Raw genomic sequence first — 24,351 nt, 5'->3', positions numbered from 1 at the left:
TTGCAATTACTCGTACGAAACGTTAGTATGAAGGTGCCTTTAAGATAAGTATTGAGTACTTTAAAATTCTGTTGACATTGCTTTGACACAATGTTAATCTAAAGTGGTTTTATTATTTACGTTTGTATAAAGAAATGTCTCGACAGAATTTTAAAATGCACGTATTATAAGTGACGCTAAATAACTTGAACACGAGGTGTTTTATAAAGAAAACTGATCGTAGACCAAGTACAGAGGACTCATGGTTGACTATTCTACCAATAGAAGCGCAATAGTCTTTGCCGTTGCTCCCTGCTTTTCGTTTTAAGTGAACCTTAAAATCTTTATAATGTAGTACTTAAAATTGTTCAAGTTTGAAAATTAAAGTTTAGGTTAAGATCGAAACTTCGGGTGAATAAATAAGGTATCCTGAACTTTGATTTTCAATCGCAATTATGACCCGTAGCATTATAATATTGTGTGTACAAGTCGCGAGAGTTTAAAATCTTTAATTGTTCAAGTTGTTTTGCGTTACTTTTACTTGTATATGCATGATGCTGATATTTGTAATAACATGTAATGTAGGCAAATTTAGCCTAACTATAGGTTATTACAGGAAAACATTGAAAAAACACTGTTTGTGCTATTTTGAGTCTTATCTTTTGGGGAAAACAGTTGAAATTAGTTTGGTTCTATAGGATGGTCAGTTTTTCCTGGAATTGTGAAGTATATTCCGCTCTCTGTTTCAAATGCATTTGTATCCTTTTGTACTTAGTAATAAAGTTCAAAATGCTAAGTACAATTATGGCGCAGCGCTTCAGAATTATGTATCGAAAAAGTTAGCTTAGTTAGTTAGTCAGTCTTATGCATGTTTTTTTTATATTTAGGTAAATTTTGATAGACAGATAACTATTTAGCGTTACTATTTATTGAAGCGTGGTTTAATTACGTCATATATTCTTAACCGACTTCAAAAAAAGGAGGAGGTTCTCAATTCGACTGTATGATTTTTTTGTTTTTATAACAGCACTATGCATATGCATGTCATGGCATGCGTTTCGGTGTGGCATGCGAATGTAGGCATGTGATTAATTAGAATTTTTATTTTAATCTTTTATCTTTGCAGGCCTTCAGTGCTTAAGTAAGTAGAATGGTAGTAAGTAATTAAAGCATGTTATTTTTTATTTAGCATGTAGCATGTTTATTGTTTTTTTTTTTTGCATTTTTTTTTCATTTTAACTGCTGGTTTTACTACTTCTAGATAAGTATTGGTTAGCTTATCAGCGGGCTTATCACGTATCTCAGTTGACAACTAGTGTATGTCTAATTGATGGTCACTATTCAGTACATTGCTGCTTTGACTTAACGTATCAATAGCTATAATCCAAGGAAGAAAACAATGTACAGTATTGTGGCTTTAAATAGTTGTCAACTGAGATATGTGATGACGCCCCAGGTGGTATTTTGACAGTTGATTTATCAGTCACTTTATCCACCAGATAGAGTAACCAGCACTTATCTAAATAGTAAAACTGGCTCATGCTGTAAATAATTTGATTCACACATTATATTTTTGATTCGCATTTTTATGTGTTTTGGGTATGTTATGTTATCCAACATGTTGTGCAACGTTTTTGGGACATTTTCGTTTGTAATCGGTCCCAAGGATTCATTAATTCAAAGGTTTTAATGAGAAACTTATAGAGGAGTTGGTTACAAAGAAAAAAATATAAAAAAATCGGATTCTATTAATTTAGCTCTTGCTCATCTGCTTGAGAGTTTAGAATTGTGGCCAAAAAACGCACAAGACGTGTGTGTTATATGAAAATAATTTTAGGTCGTACATGTTGCCTCTTTCCTTCAAATTTGATTGGGAAGAGATGACTTATTTTCGTATATTAACTTATTTTCGACAAAATTGGACTCAGGTTCATATTTGACGCAAGATGCGTCGGTCGTAACTTAATTTGTATGGGCTTCGCACCGACGCATCATCCGTTGAGTGTGAACGGTCGAGCGTTTTTCTATACATTTGTCTGTTCTGGCGTTGCGCGACCGATAATACGCGACGTATGTTCCGTTAGATATGAACCTTCCCTTTTACCCTTCTTCACTAGAGAGACTGAAGGACCTATTTACGCAAACAGGAACCAACCCACATTTAACGAAACTGATATTTTACACATTAACAACAAATTATGCATTGTAGCTGCTCAAAATAGAAAATGATTTCCCTGTATCAATTGATTAAACGCATGAACAGTAATCTATTTTGCGAAAAGAATCTTTTCTTTGCAAAAAATCTAGTTTTTCTTAATTAAACTTATGTGGTTTGGTTCTTGTTGGCATAAGTAGGCCCAATGTATTAATAATGTGCTGTATTGTGCACTATGTCTATAGACATGAACATACCATCAATCATCTCTGCACATACCTACTTCATAGATAAGCAGCGTCATAAAACTAGCTTTCATTGCTTTTTTATAACGACTATTAACATTTGGTCATTAATTTTAAATAGCTCTAGTTAACGGTTATAAGTTAATGAGATTAACTACTTAAACTTAGTATTTAAATAGATAATAGTTAATTATTCAATTTATTAATGTTCTTTAAAAAACGATATAGTTATGCGATCTCTAAATGTTTCAAAAAATACTTCTATGGTCCGAATGAAGGCAATGATGATTTACCCTCTTATTCATAAACACACTATAAACCTGTTTTAGTTAAACAACTACTATAATATGATTTCTCTTTTTCATTTCGCTAAGGAGTGAAAGAAACAAAACTCTTTATAAGCCTTTCATAACTTCATATAATTTTATGAATAAGAGGGTTAGTATTTAAAGATCCTATAAAAAAGAGACAATTATTTTTTTGCTCAGGGACTCCAGCTCTAACGGAAAGCCTAAAACTATTTAATTAATTAAAACGTATGATATATACAGTCAACTTGGGTAACTTTGAATCATTTGGGTAACATTGAACGTGGGAATTTGAACTAGTTTCGATTATTTTTTTATATGAAACCGATGCAATTGATAAACATTCATTTTAGTTTTGCAAACTTTTAATAATCGAAACTAGTTCAAATTCCCACATTCAATGTTACCCAAGTTGACTGTACCAACTTTTCGCCATTAACAATGTTAGTCGCATGTAATATGAGACGAGTCTATTACCATATTCTGCGCTATTTTTAGTGAAATTGAGCAAAACCCTTTTAAGTGCTTGGCCACTTATTTATTAATGGTCCTCTATGAAATAAGTGCACTTGTATACCCAAAGGGACCTACAAAACTAATGTTTTCACTCAACAATTTCAATAACACACACCGTTGCAAATCGTTTAACTAAACCTACATTCTCACATTGGTCACGCACATAATCACTTATATAACAATACGTGTTAACTACATAAATTAACTTAAATTATAAACTGTACGCAAATAATGTATTGCAAATAAACAGTTCCACAATACTTATTGATTTGTAACGCTCCGGTAAGAATAGAACTGTAGTTAACTGTTACTTCAATCGCAGCGTGACGTATGCTGTGCGTGTGCGTTGCGGTTGCGTGGCGTGTGCGTGTCTGTAGCGTTTCTGAAATAGAGTAGCTGTATCAAACAGGCCACCATCAGTTGCGTAAGCCAGGTCACTGGTGGACTAAATTTAGAATTTTGTATACCTCAGCTAAAGTTTTTAAAGACAACTCCCTCACTAAGAATTGCTCTTGTGTCGCGGGGACTTTTACAAACATACAAACAATGGACACAGAGTACATCCAGAACCTAAACATTTATTTGTGGATCGCACAAATAATTGTCCCGGGTGGTAATCGAACCCACGCCTTCCCGACGCAATGGTAGCGGCGTGGTGACCTAAACCACTGCGCCACGGAAGCAATACTATATTTCACAATTCGCCATCGAGCCTATTTCTACTAAAAGTTTACCATTCGACATTAGTTTACCGTATCGTTTTCACCTAAAATATTAATTACCAACACTTCATCGGTCTTTTAATTAAACACAGCGGTAGTTTAGTTATCGAGATTGTTTTGTTTGGTAATACCCGAGATAAGGTTCAATGTTTACGTTTTGATATTAAACCTGAGGTTTTTCCTTATAAGCTAGCGCACCCAAATGGGGAAAAAACATAATTTATTACTCTCATGATAGTAACCCCCGGTTTCTGAGATACATTTAGCGGTAGTTTATCTATTAATTGCACGTTTGGCGCAGTGGTTAAAGCGGTCACCTCGCCGCAATAACCGTAGCGCCGCGTGTGGCGGGTTCGAATCCCACCCGGGACAAATATTTGTGTGACGAGCACGAGTATTATATTAATTTATCTATATAAGTATGTATTTAGAAGGATATAAGTATGTTTATCAGTTGTCTGATTACCATAGAACAAGTTCTGCTTAGTTTGGAATCAGATGACCGTGTGTGAGTTGTCCCGCAATAATGAAAAAAAAAAAAATATAGCGTTTAAATTAATATAAAAAACGCTATTGAATAGATAAACTACGGCTCATACATCAACACTAATAGGCTATCCTCTTTTCTTTATATTTCAATAAACAAATAGTTAAAACCTATAAATAGTAAGTAAATATTTAGCATAATGACCGCTCCTTGTGAATGAGGTCACTACAAGGTCATATCGGGTTTCACACATTAGTGAGTTAGAATAGACTATAATATTATGTTATTATATAATATAACTATATTATTATAGGACAACTAGCTTTCCGCCCGCGTGGAATTTAACCCTCTTCGGGAGGGAATTTCCATAAATCCACTCTCTCCTCTACACTTCCTAAGGAATCTTCATACCAAATTTCAATTTTCTACGCTCAGTAGTTTCAGCTGTGCGTTGTCCATCAATCAGTCCGTTAGTAACGGAAGAGTTTTATATTTTGATTACATTATTTGTCTTTCTGATAGGCAAACAAGGTTAAACAAGAGTTAGCCCGGATTTTCTTTGTAATCACATTTTAGTTGAAAAGCCACATGACGTCACAATGCGGAACATTTCATAGCAAGGTATGACGTAATTTGTTTCCTAATTAATGCTCTTTAACTAAGACACCCTATTTCTATAACTATTTGGTTAAAATTAGGGCCTGGTTTAGGATATATACTTTAGTTTAGAAATCGCATAACTATGTATCGTTTCAAGAAAATAAATAAAATCGAAGACTTGTGTTAATTTACGTTTATAATCTAATTATTTATTTAATATTATCAACACTATTATGAAAATAAAATATTAACACTCAACATTTATCATTGTGATTTATAAAAATTATTATATTTTAATTGTGGCAACAGTTTTCATTCCGGATGGCACTTTTTATTTATGTAACCTTACAATACAATGTCAATAAAATATTATATGTCATTTATCATTTCATTTTTCATTACACTTAGAACATTGGGTGAATGGGTTCATTTTCGAGGTGTGGAAATATTTAAGAAAAATATAAATGTATATAAATTCTACCTTTAGTTTTGTGTCATACATACTATTGTTTTTTCCCCTATTATTAAATGCTAATATTTTCAACTGTAAATAAGAATATACACGAAGAACGGGGTTCGATTCCCATAATTACTTTAAATATTTATATTGTATTTATGTACATATGAAAAAAGTTCTTATCTTTTCAAATATCTATCTTATACTTTCAATTCTATTATGTTTTTCCACCGGGTTCACCACCTATTGATAAACTTTTTGATTTTAAACTGAAAACAAATTCAATTACGTATTTATAAAAAGTGTATGTATTGTGTATCTCAGTTGACAACTAGTGTTCGTCAGATTGATAGCCACTATGCGGTACATTGCTGCTTTTTTTCTTAAGTAGACAACTCCCGCATTAATAATTGCTCTTGCGTCAAAAAACTAACACACAGTGTACCTACTATCGAACCAACTGATTCATGACCCATTTTGCCGATAATTCGCTTGACACCGTCAAAACAGTAAGAATTTCGTCTCTATCGTCAAAGTTGCACTTAGGACATTTTAAACATGCATACGACTGTGTTATGATGTATCTACGACTACATACAACTTTAACCTTTGTTATTACAGTGCGTAGATACGTTTTCGATAAATCACTCTTAATTTGAATGTAGAATGTAAATAGTCAAAACTCTTTTCACTACGAAAAAACCTATTTGTGTCAAATGTCAAATAGCACGTCATTTAGAAATCTGCGAAACGATTAGGGTAACCATTATAGTCATTGCCCATCATACAGTGATTGCCAATGTTAAGGAATAATACGTTTATTTTAATTTCTAAAGTAACCAGTTCAAATTAATTGCGATATATGTCACTTTTAGAATATTGGTAACATTTTTAATTTATAGAACTCATGTCCGACGTTTGTGCGACAGGTGTGTAGTTCGAAAAGAAAAAGTAAAAGTTTGTTGCAATATTTGTTAAGGATAACACATTTGAATTAACAGTATTCGCTAGTATTTCTGGTTTTTAAGTGTTTTATATTGAATTAGTATAAAGTTATTGAAACAAAGGACTGATGTTCTTTTAGAAAGAATATTTGAGTTGCGTTTATAATAGAGTTTATGTCAATGTTTTACTAAATAAAGATACTATTGACCAAAATTGTGTATCAATTCCTTAACCGGGTAATAACTATGCTGGTTACCCTATATTATTTAATTTTTATAGTTACATTATTTGCTATAATGGCCGAATAAACCATGCCCTGAGTGGGTATCGAACCCACTCCTGACGCGTCGCAGTCGTAACATCAACCCACTACGCCACGGAGCCTGTTGAAAACGGTAGCAAAGCATTATTGTATTGGTGCACAAAGATTTGTCGCAATAATGACAGATAACAAATTCATTACCAAGGAAACGAAGGTTCAAGCCAATTTCGACCTACGCGTATATAGACGCGTTTTAGAAAATGAGCACATGGTGGGTCATGATTCAGTTTGTTCGATAGTACAACCAGAATCGAAACATTGTTCCGTGTTTGAATCGAACCCACGACCTCACGACGCAACGGTAGCGGAGTGGTGTCCACTGCGCCACGGAGGCAGCCATTGACACAAACGTATTAATCACCATCATCTTATTAAAGAAGCAATGTACAGAATTGTGGCTATCGAATGGTTGTCAATTTATATACTTACACCATACCCCCTAATTGCTGCTCATTTATAATTTAAATTAAAAACTATCGCGCGTTATATCATCTGAGTTCAAAAGACGAGAGTTATCTATAAATTGAACTTTCCAATAGTTATCTAAAGGTGGTGAAATCCGGTCATTATCAAAATACCAGCAAACTACTATGTATATATTTTTTGAACTTAGATATATAGAGAGTAGGCTGCAAGAAGCGTTAAAGGAGGACAAGGGGACAGGCTGTGAGATACCCAAGCTGGACCCCTTCGCTAAGGAAGTCACGCAGTTTGATAAAGACCTCCCTAAAGTGGTCTGTAGCGGGCAAGACTGGGTTAGATGTTATGTAAGTACGATTATAAGCTTTTCATGAACCTAATGAAAAATATTTATTGTAGCAATAGACGAATACAAAAGTTTCTAAAATAAACACTTAGTTAGACCGTTGAAATTTTTATTTCTATTATGTGATATGAGCAGTGATAGCCGAGTGGTATAACCCCTCTCTCATTACGGGAGGAGACCCTTGCCCGGTAGTGACCCCACTACCGAGCCACATAGTCATAAAAAAAAACTCATTAATACCCATTAATGAGTTTTTTTTGACTATGTGGCTCGGTCGACAGTGTATGCGACCACGCAAGAGGTCTCGAGTTCAAATCCCGGGACGAGCCAAAAAGTGTATTCTGAGTATTCTGTTAAAAATTCTCAGAGATTTCTCGGAGTTATGAAGTTCGTAGACCTCCGTGCCTCGGAGAGCACGTAAAGCCATCGGACCTGTGCCTGACCACTCTCTGGTCGGGCTATGAGAGTAAAGGAATAAAGAGTGTACCTGTGTATTGTGCACACACTTTGCCATTATAAACAAAGTCCTGCACAGTTGCTGGTTTCAATAAAACTGGCCGCCGTTGCCGAAATAAGCCAGGTCGACATTATTGAATAAAACAGAAAAAAAAATTTTACAAAGGGCAAAATAAAAACGTAAATTTTCATTTCAATTTCAGCACTCAAAATGCAAGGTAGTACCCGAAGTGTTGAAGGACACGAAGAATATAGAATGTACATACAGCGATATTATATACGACAGTGACGCCAGCTACCACCTGGGGCATGGCGTGATGGTCTACAACGAGGGGGAGTACACCCTCAGGAGGAGTGACCATGTCAAGATTGTGTGCACCGGGAATAGGGGTGGAAGGTAGTCAACCATATTTACTTATTATTTTTATGTAAAAGTTATTTTGACGTGGCTGATTTAAAAAAAAATGTATACACTCTCGTTTTCTTTCCTTTTCTTTTTTTTAAAGGCAAAAACGACTCTTGTATCGCGGAAACTTCTACAATTCGTGGATTGTCTTAATCGTGGAATGGAATTCTTAGTGCGGGAGATGCCTTTAACAAAAGTATCTACAGCCCCGCCGGTTACAAGTACATCACAATACTCAAAAATGACGACCCACTGCAATTCATATGTTTATTTTTTCCTTGTCTTTTTTGGACGTGAAATATCTCGTAGAAGCAAATTGTATATAAAAATCTAGCCTATCATAATACCACTTTTTGTCCCAATCGGCACAGGCAGAGACCAAAACGACACTTACCACGATCTTTACATACTTATACATTTATCTTCTCTCATATTTTCAGTTTGATAAAAACAAAATGGATTGGTTACGCAACGGCTTTCCGTAACTCAGTGGAAAGGAAGCCGTCACCCCCTGGCAGGGAGGATACCCTCAACGTGCTCATATTTGGGTTCGATTCCACGTCCAAGAACGGCTTCATTAGACGCATGCCCAAGAGTTATAAGTATCTTACTGAAGTTATGAAGGGGACTGTGCTTAATGGGTATGTATTTATCAGCCTAGCCTTTCTTTCAAATTATGTTGGAGTCGGCTTCCAGTCTCACCGGATGCAGCTGGGTACCAGGTTTTTACATGGAGCAACTGCCTGTTGGACCTCTACAACCCAGTTCCCTGGGTTATAACACGATAGCCTGGCGTAATGGCTAAGTAACAACAGCCGCGCGGATCGATCTCTGAGGTTAAGCTTCGCTTGCCGAGGTGGTTTTGTGGATGGGTGACCATATTACACATAATGAGTTCCTCCGTGTTCCGGCGGTACGCTAAACTGTCGTCCGGCCATCATTTTCAAAGATCTTTGACAGTTTTTACCAGTAGGCAGAAGCTTGAAAGTCTGACAACCAGTCTTACTAAAGGGTATCGTGTTATAACCCAGGTAAATGGGTTGTGGAGGTTCGATAGACAGTCGCTCTATGTAAAACACTGGTATTCAGCTGCATCTGGTGAGACTAGAAGACTCCAGTATAGATGGAAGAAAAGCAAGGATTATAATATATAATGTTATGTTCTTTAAGTATATTTCCTTATTTTTCCTTTATATGTAGTGATGGAGTGGATGTCCTGTTAATAAGATGGCCGACTCGTGCTCGACTCAAGCTTGAAACCACCGCCTTAGAAGCTTGCATAGTTAGTAACATAAATATTTTTCTAAATTTCAGTTACAACATAGTAGGCGACGGCACCCCGGCGGCATTGTTTCCTATCCTAGTGGGCAAGACTGAGTTGGAGCTACCAGACGTACGCAAGAGTATGAGAAACAACGGCTCCATGGATTCCATGCCTTTTATATTTAATAGGCTCAAGGAAGATGGGTATGTAGTGTAATCTTCTTATTATTCTTAAAAGAGACAACTCTCGTACTAAATTACTTTTGTGTCGCGGGGACTTTTACAAACATACAAACAACAAACTCTAAGTACAACCAGACCCTAAACAACTATCTGTGAATTTCACAAATATTTGTTCCTTATGGGAATTCAACCCACGACCGGACCGATAATTATAAAAAGTGTTATAAAAAGTAGACAGTGATAATTATAAAAAAAGTGAAACTTTTGTATGCTTGAAGCAGCTAAAAAGCAGATCCATCTCTGAGGTCAGCTACGCTTGCCGAGGTTGTTCTGTGGATGGGTGACCATTTTATACATATCGAATTTCTCCGTTTTTGGAATGGTTGGTTAAACTGTGGGTCCCGGCTGTCAATTTCGACGATCTTTGACAGTAATTATCAGTGGTCAGAAGCTTGAAAGTCTGATGCACCAGTCTTACCGAAGGGTATTGTGAACCCAGGTAACTGTGTTGTGGAGGTCAGATAGGCAGTCGCTCCATGTAAAATAGTGAGATTCAGCTGCATCCGGTGAGACTGGAAGCCGACTCCAACATAGTTGGAAGAAAGGCTTACCCGATGTACGTTTTATTAAACATCACAGTATAATTAGCTGTACATTCTCTAGTCAACAAACTTTTTAATTTCCAGGTACCGTACAGCATACTTCGAAGACATGCCCTGGATAGGCACGTTCCAGTACCGGTTCAACGGCTTCCGTCACCAGCCGGCCGACCACTACCTGAGGTCGTTCTACCTGGAGGAGTCCAAGGGCGGCAAGTCCTGGAGTAAACATAAGTACTGTGTGGGAGACCGGCCGCAGTATCAGATGATGATGAATATTACTGATCAGGTAATAGAATCATCCATACTAATATTATAAATGCGAAAGTGACTCTGTCTGTCTGTCTGTTACTCAATCACACCTAAACTACTGAACTAATTTGCATGAAATTTGGTATGGAGATATTTTGATACCCGAGAAAGGACATAAGCTATATATCGTCACGCTACGACCAAAAGGAGCAGAGTAACAGTAAAAAAGTGTTACAAAAACGTGGAAAATTCTGACCCATCCTCTCTTATGTGACGCAAGCAAAGTTGCGCAGGTCAGCTAGTAAGTAATAAATTTAACCCATTAATGTCCCACTGCTGGGCAAGGGTCTCCTCCCGGAATGAGGGAGAGGTTATTGGGTACTTATAAGTTAGCGAAATATAGTTAATTAAGTAGTTAATTAGTTAAGAAGTTGCTAATAAATAAAATCTTTTGTAATTCCAGTTCCTCCGGTTAGACGGTAAGAAGTATATCTTCACGTTCATAGCGGACATCACTCACGATGACTTCAACAAGATAGCGACGGCTGACGAAGACATGGTGCAGTTCCTCGCCACCTTGGTGCAGAGGAATGTGCTCGAAGACACCATCGTTATGGTCATGGGAGACCATGGGCCTAGGTGAGTTCTAGTGCCGTAATACCGTTCGAAGCTAGTGGTAAATTTTGGATAGGCCCACTTCCCCCCAATATTAAATCAAAATCAAAAATCAAAAATCAAAAATCGAAAATCGAAAATCGAAAATCGAAAATCAAAATCAAATCATTTATTCATTTAGGTCAAGTGTTGACACTTATGATAGTCAATGATACAGAGAGTGAATTTACCGCCAGTTCGGAAGGGATGGCCAATGAGAAGAGCTGGCAACAAACTCCTGCCCACTCTTTTTAATCGCCAAATGGTTTTAACGATATTTATGCTTGGTGAACCAATTTTTTTACAAATACTTTAAATTTTGAATAATTTTTTGAAATTGTTTCTGCAACTGAGTAGGTAACAAAAATAAATAATTGTGGTTTTGGTGGTTGCTACGCCACTACCAGTGCGCCGGGAGGTCATGAGTACGATTTCCTCGGAAACAATTTTTGTTATACATAAAAGACTACACAACAGCAAATTATATGTCATATAATTTGCTGTTATGTCACGGGACTTTTGGACAAATACACTAGAATTAAATAAAAATCTGTAGAGCCATTTCGGAGATGATTACAAACACTGTAAGATATTTTTATGCTTTAATTTGTAATTATTTGATTACGTACATTTAAATTACTATTCATTTTAATCAAAGTAAAAATAATGTACATACTACATAGTTAATCATAGGATAATGCCCTAGCAATATGATTGGTAATTTAATCTTTCAGCGCATAGTCCCTGTGGCGCAGAGGATAGCGCGTTGGACTTCTAATCCAAAGGTCGTGGGTTCGATCCCCACCAGGGATGACCATTATATTTGATGTTTAACAGCGTTAAATCACGTTTTGTAATTTTTAAATATTCATTGGCATTTATTATGTAGAAAATATTTCTTATAAAATGTTTTTTTAGTTTTGTAGAACAGTTTCGATTAGGAACGATTAAATACCAGATTTTTTATTCCAAACTAAGCGGAGCTTGTACTATAGTAACCAAATAACTGATAAACATACTTATATGCATGTAAAAAATACTCATGCTCGTCACACAAAGATTTGTCCCGGCTGGGATTCGAACCCACCACACGAGGCGCTACGGTTGTTGCGGCGAGGTAACCGCTTAAACCACTGCGCCAAACGTTTTATTATAAGTGTCAACATTACCTAAATAATAAATAATTTGATTTTGATTTCACCGACTGCGCCACTAATGAAATTAACTTTTGTTTACAGATACGCAAACGTGCGAGACACATTTCAAGGTAAATTAGAAGAACGTTTGCCTCTAATGTGTATTCTTCTACCAGAGAAGTTGAAACGCGCTCGGCCGTCGGTCCAGGCGGCCTTGGAACAGAATGTGAATGCTCTCACCACCCCTCATGATATTCACGCCACCGTGTTAGATGCTCTCGATCTTAGAGACTGGTATAACCCTTATAAGGTCACTGGCGCTGATTTGCCGAGAGGAATGAGTTTGTTGGAGCCTGTGAGTATATCATAACTAATATTATAAGTTGTAGAGTTTGTTTCTTTGTTTGTACGCGCTAATCTCAGAAACGGCTGGTGCGATTTGAAAAAATGTTTTACTGTTGGATAGCCTATTTATTAAGAAAAGCTATAAGCTATAAAACGTTACGCTACGACTATTAGAAGCAGATTACCAACGATTAAAAACGGGGGGAATTATGACCCATTTTCGCTTATGTGACGCAAGCGAAGTTGCGGTAGTCAGCTAGTTAAATATAAATCGAAAAACCACCGATTTTGCTCGAGTTACAAACCGAACTTGATAACTCTTAGTCAGTATTAAATACACTACTGAATTAAAAATATTTCTTTTTCTAGATCCCACGCAACCGATCGTGCAGTGAGGCGGGAATCGAACCCCACTGGTGCGCGTGTCTCGCCTGGCACAACGTGTCGGAATCTGAACCTGTCTACCTCAAAGCTGCCACTGCCTTCATGGACTATATCAATTCATTGACGGAAGAAGTGCGGTAAGATATTAAACTCATAACTTTTAAACTCTAACGTTGCATGTTTAATGTATAATAGAATTCGGGAATTAACGCGAAGTCAGCCTGCGACCTGCGCCGAAACGTTAGGCATTTTAAGGTAAAATGCGTGTTCGCTTTAATCCCCGTGTTCTGTTATACATTAAGATATAAACTCTCGTGATTTGTACACATAATAATTATAATGTAACGGGTCTTAAACGCGATTGAAAAGGTTAGTATACCGTTAAGAGCAGTGATAGCCGAGTGTGGTATAAGTTGGTACCTCCCACGCAAGTGGTCGCAGGTTCGAACCCGAGGCACCACACCAATGACTTTTCGAAGTTATGTGTTTATTAGAAATCATTGTCACATGCTCCAACGGTGAAGGAAAACATCGTGAGGAAACCTTGCATACCTAAAATTTGTTTAATACATTTATTGAGAGCATGTAAAGTCCCCGACCCGCAACCAGCGTGGTGGACTCAAGGCCTAGGCCCTCCTTAGTTTGGGAGGAGACCCTTGCCCGGTGGGCCAGAAATGTAAAAAAAAAACATGAATTAAAAGTTGAATTTCACGATGTTAATGTAGCGGCTCGCTACATACAGTGACATCTACTGGGACCAGCGCACAACCAACCACCACGTGCAGTGTGACTGACGTCCCAAGTCCTAGATCGCGCTATCGAAGTTTGCACTGCAACTGACTATATATACAAGTTCCCGACTACAACAGTCGGGCAGCCTACGCCCACCAGGCACGATCACCTCGCCTGGTCGGAGGATCCTCGCTTTGTGTTGGAGGAACACGATCACCTCGTTCCTCCACATTAATTCCATTGTTATCTGTTACAGTTCCCAGTGCGTATTACGTACACTAACAGAGATCAAATGGGTGATGAAGCAGAAAGCGAACCAGCGCATGTTATCATTCGTATCAGCTAAAGACGCGGACGGGTACGTGGGCAAGTTCGCCGGACCTATCAAGTTGCACTCCGAGAACTATCAACTTAAGGTAAACACTCCCTCTTATTCATAAACACACTATAAACTTAGTCTCTCTTATTTCTCTTATCGTATGGTTAGTGGTCTACCTAGTGTCAAAGTTGTTCAAGCCGCCCGAAGGCCTTTAACATGACTTAACGACTGTTATCTTAGTAGACAACAACCGGGACCGACTTTTAACGTGCCCTCCAAAGCACGGAGACGCCCTGTTCAAATACCACTATGCGGTCACCCATCTATGGAATGACTGCGCCAAGGTTTGCTTAACTCACAGATCGTTTACCGACCGGTGAGCGCAACTAGCTATGGGCGCCTCAATAAACTTAGTAATTATTTTTTTTTTTATACTTAGTAAAATAAATAAGTAAATATCATTCGACAACTCACACACGGTCATTTGATTCCAAACTAAGCAGAGCTTGTGCTATGGTTACCAAGTAACTGATACACATTATATACTTCTAAATACATACTGATATAGATAAATTGACATCCAGGCTCAGAACAAATACTCGTGCTCATCACACAAAGATTTGTCCCGGGTGGGATACGAACCCACCATACGCTGCGCTACGGTTGTTGTTGCGAGGTGACCGCTTAAACCACTGCGCCAAACGTGCAGTAATAAATAGTAAATAGCTACTATAATATGTTTTCTCTTTTTCATTTCGCTACGGAGTGAAAAAAACAAAACACTTTATAAGCCTTTCATAACTTCATATATTTTTATGAATAAGGTCTAAATATATCGCACTAATAATACAATAGTGTAATAACTCAAAATACATCGACTATACTTAACACTATAACCATATTACTATTTATTTATTAGTGACGAAATAATATCTTCTATTTTATTTTTAAAACACAAAGGACATTTAGTTTTTTTGCACCCATGCAAAAGATAGTTTATCTATTCTCTTTCTTCTTATCGTATGGTTAGTGGTCTATGGAATGAAAACTATGAATGATTTGTTACATTTTCAAACTATTTCAATAAATTTGATTAAATTGTGACTTTATTCCTTATCCGCAGGTGGTGGTAGGTCCAGGGCGGGGTATATACGAAGCGTCGTTGAAGTACCTCATAGCAGAAGACAGATTCCTAATCGATACAAGAGATATCTCTAGAACGAATGCGTAAGTAACTTTACAATATAATAACTATAAATTATAAAAAACCCCTATTTTTTTTCATATCTTTTATAGATTGGCTAGTTAGGTTTAGCCGTCCTAATATTCCCACCAATGTTCAGCTATTTGAGACCCCATCCGAGTAAATTTCCTCTTCTCTCCTCAATTTCACCCCTTACAACTTTTTAACAGCTCAACCGATTTTCATCAAACATGTCTAAGAACACTCGCACATATTAAGTAACCTTTAATACAAAAAACCAAATTGAAATCACTCTATCCTTCCGGGAGTTATGATGCCACAGACAGACAGACACACACATAGACACGTCAAACTTATAACACCCCTCTCTTTGCGTCGGGGGCGAAAAACTAAACTATAATATATGTATAACATCAATTCTTTTACAAAATCGTATATTACGTTAATACAATAGTTTGGGATACACATGATGATAAATAGTTACACCACTCAGTCTATACTTAAAAATCGTATAAATAAATCAAATAGTTTAACCTCTCATATTGACACATACGATGCGTATCTATACTAATATTATAAAGCTGAAGAATTTGTTTGTTTGAACGCGTTTATCTCAGGAACTACTGGTCCGATTCGAAAAATTCTTTCAGTTTTAGATAGCCCATTTATCGAGGAAGGCTATAGGCTATATATCATCACGCTACGACCAATAGGAGCAGAGTACCAGAAAAAAAATGACCCATTCTCTCTTATGTGACGCAAGCGAAGTTGCGCGAGTCAGCTAGTGTGTTATAAATAGTGTTACTAAGGTAAAATCATATATTTTTCTTTTATTTTCAGATACGGTGAAGAGCCAAGTTGTATGAGTGCAAAACTACCACATTTAAATCCATACTGTTACTGCAAAGATTACGTCAGCCGAAGGGTCTGAAGTCTCGCTTGCACTAGTGCCCAAGTACTGTAGTCAGAAAGAGAGAGTAGATGTGACGGTCACAAGCGTAGAAGTGGGTTACTTTAGCTTTGTTTTGAGTTTTGTTAGTTTTTTTTGTATGAGAGATTTGTATGTTTGTATTGTGTTGAGAGAGTTTAGTTTTTAGTAATGGATATTTCTTTAAAAATCATTTTTTTTAGGTATATCTTATATATAAAATTTCCAGTTGCTAGTTACCGTACTCCTCCGAAACGGCTTGACCGATTCTCTTGAAATTTGTGAGCATATTGAGTAGGTCTGAGAATCGGCGTACATCTATTTTTCATACCCCTAGTGACACTTTCTTTTTCAAAATTTATATGACAACGCAACGTCTACCGGGTCAGCTAGTATTTGAATATAATTATATATTTGAATTTTACAGTCCATCTGATAGATTGTGAAAAATAATAACACATGTATTTTTTATTTAACTGTATGTAACTGTTAATAAAAATCATGCAGAAGTCTGTAATTTTCGATCTCAACTAGATATTTTCTATCCAAGCTAAAGTAGCCCACTTCTAAATATACCTTTAAGGCTAGTGCAGATGAGTGACTCGTGTGACGTCACTCAACCTGTCTACACTCGCCCTTATTTGTAAATATATTTTTAGTTTTAGTATTTAGTGTCTAGGGACAATACTAGAATTACTAATTAAGTTTTACTAATGCATTTAAATTACTAAAAAATACACACAAAAATGTTACCAAATTATTATTAGGATTATGTCCTTATTTGTAAATATATTTTTAGTTTTAGTATTTAGTGTCTAGGGACAATACTAGAATTACTAATTAAGTTTTACTAATGCATTTAAATTACTAAAAAATACACACAAAAATGTTACCAAATTATTATTAGGAATTTAACCAAAATTTTACCAAAATTTAATTAAAAAAGCGCTTTACTAATTTTCGGGCTAGATCTCTTTTGAGTTAGGAGTTTTTTTAGAAAATAAGTTTTAAAAGTTTGAATTTTTCACCGATAGATGGCGGTTAAATCTTTAAATTAGTTTACTTGTCTTATGTTTTTTTAAAATATATTTCAAATTAATATTATAAGTATTTATAATAGTTTCTCGTAACCGGCGGTCCTGTATGACAAGATGTATGGATGTGAATGAAGCAAAGAAAGTTTGTAAGGATTGTACCAAGTGGCGTTCTCTGGTCTCTGCCTACACCTATGGGAAAATAGCTTAAATTTATGTATGTATGGGTAGATTCTTATGTTTGCGAAGATATATTTAAAATTTACTATTGATTTATTTTCTATTCAATTTAATTTTCAGTTTTCGGTTTTTTTATCACGTCATTTTTTTTTTCACAAATTCGTTTTATTTCGGTTTATAGCTACGCTAAGGAACGTAGTGGGTTTGATTCCCACACAGAACAATTATTTGTGCGATCCACAAATAGTTGTTTCTGGTCTGTTTGTATTTATTTGTCCATTGTTTGTATGTTTGTAAAAGTAAAAAAGCAATTTGTGGGAGTTGTCTTTGAAAAAATAAAAACAAAATAAATGTATGTATGTATGCACGCACGTATGTATATATGTATAAATGTTTGTATGTATACATGTACGTATGTATGTATGAATGTATGTATGTATTTATGTATCGTAGTTCTTGGCGAATAAGATTCGACCTTACAACGTACCAGTAAAACAGTAGAGCTGCCACCTAGTGATATTTTGTCGCAAATAAATAAAGTGATATTACAATGTTTCCATACATTTCTTAATATTAAGACCTACAGATAAGTGTATGGAACCTTACCCATTGCGCTCACCGGTCGGTAAACGATCTGTGGGATAAGCAAACCTTGGCGCAGTCATTCCATAGATGGGTAATCGCATTATTTGAACTGGGTGTCTCCGTGCTTCGGAGGGCACGTAAAAAGTCGGTCCCGCTTGTTGTCAACTAAGATAACAGTAGATAAACCACGTCAAAGGCCTTCGGGAGACTTGAGTAACTTTGACACTAGGTTGACCACTAACCATACGATAAGAAGAAATGGAAATAAATTGGATAAATGGAAACTAAATACTTTTAACTTGTATGTTACAAACAATATATTAGCATGATATGAAAGAATAAGACTACAGCCCTACTTAGGCTCTATAAATAAAGGCATGTGGAAAATGCATAATAATAGATTAGAAAACAATGTAAAAATCCTTTAAATAAGTAATCTTTCTACACACATATTCGGTTTGGCAATATTGATCGAACAACAAAACCGACTTGACTCACTTGTTCGGCTTGTGCCGATCGTGTTCATCTAAAGCAGTGGTTCCCAACCTGTGGTCCGGGGACCACCAGTGGACCGTGGAAATCGAAGTACGGCGCGCGAATGATTCTAAAATTTAAATTTTTCGGGATGATTATTACACTTAATTTTTAATTTACTTACGGTCCCGGGCTAAGAAAAGGTTGGGAACCCCTGATCTAAAGTACCTAATCTAAACATATTAGGTTTTGCCGCCCGGCTCTGTATTACCGAACCGAATATATTAGATCGGGGAAAAAGTCTTTTCGCATTATAGTATGTATAAACTTGTAATAAAATCTTTTCTCTTCACAAAAAAGCTCGATATTTGGGTACCTCACCGGTCACTGAAAGAAACTTAATGAACCGTGTACTCATTTGTGATTCTTGAAGCCAAAGAGATTTTATTACAAGTTAATACATACTATAATGCGAAAAGACTTTTTCCCCGACCTAATATGTGAAGCAAGCCTAACGCTGAAACATTCTTTAGTAGGAGCGAATCTGATAAAATGGCATGACGTAGTTCGCACGTTTATAAAGGACCTAGTAAGAGAAATTGTTATGTTTTTTTATGATTAATGGTGCTTTTTGTTAACTTATAATAATTCATAATAACTTTAACCCACTTCTGTCCCACTGCTGGGCAAGGGTTTACACCAATAACGGAATAATTAAATACAAAAAACAAACCTTTTTTTGTTAGAACTCCCGCACTAAGAATTGCTCTTGTGTGTGACTTTACAAACATACAAACAACGGACACAAAGTACAACCAGACCCGAAATAAGTATTTGTGGATCGCACAAATATTTGTTCCGTGTGAGAACCGAACCCACGACTTACCGATGCACTGGTATTGATGTAGCGACAACCTGAACTACGGGTCTGGTTGGACTTTGTGTCCGTTGTTTGTATGTTTGTAAAAGTCCTCGCGACCCAAGAGCAACTCATAGTGAATGATTTGTCTTTTAGTTAACTTCTTATTTGTAATGTAAAAAATATAAATAATATATTATATATTTCATAGCATAATATGTTTGGTGCCTTTAACTCAGTACTTAAACAACGCACATAATACATTAACTCTAATAAACTTTAAAAGCACGCGCTAAATAACTTTGTGTGTGTGAACATAGCTACAAGCCGCTATAAGGAAGTAAAATAAAAAATACGAAAACTGTGTGATATTTATTTGTCAGAAATATGAATTAGTTATTAAAATATAATACAAATAATAAAGCCAGTTTCAAAGCTTGTGGATAAGTTCTAGATAGCTTATCATAGCCTTAGCCAGTTGCGCTCACCGGTCGGTAAACGATCTGTGGGTTAAGCAAACCATGGCGCGGTCATTTCATAGATGGATGACCGCATAGTGGTATTTAAATTGGGCGTTTTCGTCTTTCGGGGCAAGAAAAAGTCGGTCCCGGTTGTTGTCAATTAAGATAACAGTCGTTAAGTCACGTAGAAGGCCTTCGGGCGGCTTGAACAACTTTGACACCAGGTTGACCACTAACCATACGATAAGAAGAAGAAAATTAATAGCAAATGAATCAAACCGACTGTTAAAATTCCAACTGATACGCTATCTAATACTTATCCAGAAGTAATAAGCTTTTAATAATTACATCCTAAAATAAATTTATTCTAAATACTTATTACTGGAATTGCCAAGATAACTTCATAATGTATAGGATTGTAAGCCTTATGATTATTTTAGTAGACCTTAATTTAGTTTGTAAACGCGCCAAATAACTTTATGCGTCTGAATATAGCATGTTTTCGTAACGCTATACACACTAAAGACGCCGACCCGCCGACCTGTGTTGGCCAGTATTTGTCGGCGAACTGAGCGCTTGAGTACGTAGGCCGCTGACATGCCGTCGAGTTAGGGCGCGTTCCCACAATGTCGTGATAACAGATAATCGTGTAGTTTAAAGTGTCGTGGCTTATGTGATTAAATGGAGGTGTCCACATATAGAACGACACGTCTTCCTGTCGTCTACAACTTTTTTTGCAGTGACGACAGTTTATCGTGACAGTAGGAACGGCTGGATACGACAGTCACTAAACAATAAAATATTTTGACGACAAACAATCGTTATAATGGAAGCAGCTAGAGACAGTCGTCCAACGATAAATTAATCGTTACGACATAGTGGGAACGCGCCCTTAGGTCGCCGGTCGCCGGGTGGGCGACTAGTGTGTATTGCACTAAATATTTTATCTGTATTTAACCCTAGAAAGATAATCATATTGTATAGTTGTGAAAAGATACTCTTGCGTAAAATTGAGTCACGCTCGTCGTTATATTTCAAAATCGATGCAACTTACCTTATTGACACGTACGCCACACAGTAGCCCCCCAGTGACCAGTGAAATGTCCGAAACAAACAGCGATGCATTCGCGATATTAAGAAAGATAGAGCGTTATTTCGCAAACGCATGCGTAAATTTTACGCTACTATCTTTCTAGGGTTAAAAATATAACCAATTATTTAAAAACTCACAAATCTTATTAAAGTTAAAACACTTATGAAATATGTTTTCTCTCTTTCATTTCACTAAGGAGTGAAAGAGACTATGATTAAGGCGGTTAAAAACCTTTAACAATAGACTTAAGAAAGTGCTAAACTAGTTCTAGAAATAAAATCTAGTCTTAGGTTACCTTTAGTTAAAGGAATCTCTCTTACAATGCAAATATTTAATTAATATTATTAACAAATAATATTATTATTACCTATTTCATTATATAAATATGTAATTAACTGCTCCGGTTTGACGAAACCTCCTTTTTTTAAGTCGGTTAAAAACGTTATAACGTGACTTCTGATCACAAAATTCTAGATTCGATTATTTTATAAGTTTTGAAGCTTTACTTTTTATTAATAAAAGCAGTTTCAAAATGGTGAATTAAATCACAAAATTTATTAATATAGGTCTAGTACTGACACTTATGATAGTCAATGATACAGAGAGTGAATTTACCGTCAGTTCGGAAGGTAGGGCCAATGAGAAGAGCTGGCAAGAAACTCTTGGCCACTCTTTTTAATGTGGTTGCCTTTGGGAATATTTTTCTTTTTTATGTGGTTGGGTAAGCCACTGCTTATACCTTTTAGGGTATAAAGGCGTGATTCTTTTACTATATTTCTATGTGCTGAATATTGAAACCTTAATCAATATTAGGTTGCCGTAAAAATAAATCTTTACAATATCCAATTAAACAAATGTAGTAACAATTTCAAGAGTTACTCAAAATTTAGAGTTCTGACAATCAGTCTTGCCGAGCGGTGTAGTGTTATCCCAGGTTACTGGGTTGTGGAGGTCAGATAGGCAGTCGCTCCATGTAAAATACTGTATTCAGCTGCATCCGGTGAGACTGGAAGCCGACTCCAACATAGTTGCGAGAAAGGCTAGACTGATGACTTAAAATTGGAAAGGTTTCAGTATTCTACTTTTTAATTAATTGTATTGTTTTTTGCTTTATTTTTTTAGTTAATGATTGTATTGTGATTACTTAAATTCCATAGAAAATATAATTCTCTTAAATATATAACTCAATTTTGAGTAGCACTCAGCAGTATTAGTACCGTTGAGTGCTACACAAAATTGAGTGACGTATCCGTACTCAGTGGTTAATAAAACAAAGTTTGTACAGTTATAGTGATATTGTAAATTATTATAAATGTGTGTTTGAGCCAAATTTTATGAAAAAAAAAAGAGTTTCTGCCTTTCGAAAACTCCATGGCGCAGTCGTGTAGGTCGCTGCTACCATTGCGTAGGGAGGTCGTGGGTTCGATTCCCACCCGGGACAATTATTTGTGCGATCCACAATTAACTGTCTCAGGTTTGGTTGTACTTTATGTCCCTTGTTTGTATGTTTGTAAAAGTCCCCGCGAGACAAGAGCAATTCTTAGTGTGGGAGATGTCTTAAAGAAAAATAACACCAGAATAATTTATTTTTATCTTCTTAATAAATATTACATAATTTTAACATTGAATTTGGCTCAAATTTGCATTATTATTGTTATTATAGTAAACAATTTAAAGTGTTAAACAACTCATACCAGTTTCTTATTAATACTTAATAATAAATAATTATTAAACATTCAGTTTTACTCGAAGCATGTCTCTCTTGATTTTGGTGCGCATTTTTATAAGTATTCTTAGTTTTCTAATAGTTTAAACAAATATAATAGTTAAGAAATTAATGTGTGTTTTATTTATAAATATCCTTAAATGCTTTCCGATGATTTTGATATGACTACCTCCGTGGTGCAGTGGTTTATGTCGCCACGCCGATACCACTGCGTCAGGAGGTCGTGGGTTCGCTTCCCACACGGAACATTTATTTGTGCGATCCACAAATAATTGTTTCGGGTCTGGTTGTACTTTATGTCCGTTGTTTGTATGTTTGTAAAAGTCCCCGTGACACAAGAGCAATTCTTAGTGCGGGAGTTGTCTTTATAAATGTAAAAATAAAACTTATATATATTTATTGTGTTTCTTTCTATTACTCTACTACGTTTAGGCGCGATTCACACAGAAAGTACTATTGGTTCTGTTTTATATTAGAATATTTCTCAATAATATAGTCCGAAGTTTGGTAATTGGCCCGATAAATGGCAAGAGGCTCGCTCCCTATTACATGGGACTATCATTGTCAAAAACGAAACGAGGGCGTATATCTTACACTCTGCCTGAGCCTTCGGGTATATCAGCCGTGATAAAGTTTCATATCTCATCATTATTTTATTTTTACATTAAAAATAAAATAATGTTTAAAAATAGTGAAAATCAAGTGAGGGTAGGCGTAAAAACTCGCGCCGCAAAGAGATGACGTTTATCAGCCACGTCAGTCAGCCCGTGACAACGGTCGATGTTATTCGATCGATAAACGTCGGATAAACAAATATGGTGCCTAACGATCAAATTTTAATAGCATTTAAGACCCGTTGCATTATAATATTGTGTAAAAACATGTCATTGTGTTTGTGTAATGTAAAATTTTTACCTAAATTAGTGATTTGTTTGCTGGGAGGTGCCACTTCACGAGTCAAAATAAGTGTAAGTCATTTTCTTTTCTTTGTTTTAAACTGTAACAGTGATAGACGGTTTAAGCATGTACCTCCCACGGTCGACGGTTCGTTCCCAAAACAACACACCAATGACTTTTCGAAGTTATGTGTGTATTAGAAATAATTATCACTTGTTCCAACGGTGAAGGAGAACATCGTGATGCAACCTTGCATGCCTGAGAGTTTCATAAAACAGTTCTTGGAGGTATGTGAAGTCCCGTACATAGGCGGCGTGGTGGACTCAAGGTCTAACCCCTCTCTCATTCCGGGAGGAGATCCTTGCCCAGTTATTGGAGATTAATCGTCAGTATTTATGAAACCACAGAGCAAATACGTACTTTTGAGATATCAAAGGTTTTACAAAAACATGTGCTGCTCTATCAGTTGTTGTTGGTTCTGTTCGGCTTTTCGTAAACCCCTTTTTCTGAGCCGATCGTGTGTATCTTACATTGATAAGGTTTTAGACTACTTCTATATTTATATTCCGCTAAAAAGCTTTATTTTTATTTAAAATAATTAAAATTGTACATAAATACAGCCAATCTATGTATTAGAATAGGTTTTTGAAGTTTTTTTGCAGATATTTAATTGTTAGTA

The 24,351-nt window shown here is 36.1% G+C and overlaps 2 protein-coding genes and 1 non-coding gene across 6 annotated transcripts in view; all 3 read left to right on the top strand.

Annotated features, from left to right (window-relative positions):
• LOC142984134 (uncharacterized) overlaps nucleotides 1-22,887 on the top strand; it is a 43,480-nt gene extending 20,593 nt beyond the window's left edge. For 2 of the 3 annotated variants that reach the window (XM_076131537.1, XM_076131536.1), the window contains 12 exons: nucleotides 1,106-1,120; nucleotides 7,350-7,503; nucleotides 8,162-8,355; nucleotides 8,805-9,005; nucleotides 9,679-9,831; nucleotides 10,497-10,698; nucleotides 11,125-11,300; nucleotides 12,554-12,806; nucleotides 13,166-13,317; nucleotides 14,169-14,328; nucleotides 15,355-15,458; nucleotides 16,276-22,887. In XM_076131537.1, the coding sequence (XP_075987652.1) occupies nucleotides 1,106-1,120; nucleotides 7,350-7,503; nucleotides 8,162-8,355; nucleotides 8,805-9,005; nucleotides 9,679-9,831; nucleotides 10,497-10,698; nucleotides 11,125-11,300; nucleotides 12,554-12,806; nucleotides 13,166-13,317; nucleotides 14,169-14,328; nucleotides 15,355-15,458; nucleotides 16,276-16,366 (1,855 nt within the window). In that variant the 3' untranslated portion in view covers nucleotides 16,367-22,887. The remainder of the gene's footprint in view (nucleotides 1-1,105; nucleotides 1,121-7,349; nucleotides 7,504-8,161; nucleotides 8,356-8,804; nucleotides 9,006-9,678; nucleotides 9,832-10,496; nucleotides 10,699-11,124; nucleotides 11,301-12,553; nucleotides 12,807-13,165; nucleotides 13,318-14,168; nucleotides 14,329-15,354; nucleotides 15,459-16,275) is intronic. The other variant, XM_076131538.1, reaches the window with a different exon arrangement.
• TRNAR-UCU (transfer RNA arginine (anticodon UCU)) lies at nucleotides 12,056-12,128 on the top strand. The gene has a single exon. It is a non-coding gene; the product is annotated as a tRNA-Arg (tRNA).
• A 646-nt stretch (nucleotides 22,888-23,533) lies between the features above and the next one.
• The window catches only part of LOC142984127 (neural/ectodermal development factor IMP-L2-like), a 153,791-nt gene continuing 152,973 nt past the window's right edge, over nucleotides 23,534-24,351 (top strand). Inside the window, exon 1 of one of the 2 annotated variants that reach the window (XM_076131528.1) lies at nucleotides 23,534-23,741. The gene's annotated coding sequence lies outside the window, so the exon portion shown is untranslated. Of the gene's footprint in view, nucleotides 23,744-24,351 lie in introns of both variants that reach the window. The other variant, XM_076131527.1, reaches the window with a different exon arrangement.

Source organism: Anticarsia gemmatalis, chromosome 26 (assembly GCF_050436995.1).
Source record: "Anticarsia gemmatalis isolate Benzon Research Colony breed Stoneville strain chromosome 26, ilAntGemm2 primary, whole genome shotgun sequence".
NCBI classification, from domain to species: Eukaryota; Metazoa; Arthropoda; class Insecta; order Lepidoptera; family Erebidae; genus Anticarsia; species Anticarsia gemmatalis.
The sequence above is the reverse complement of the archived record's forward strand: the minus strand, read 5'-3'. Positions and strand labels throughout refer to the sequence as shown.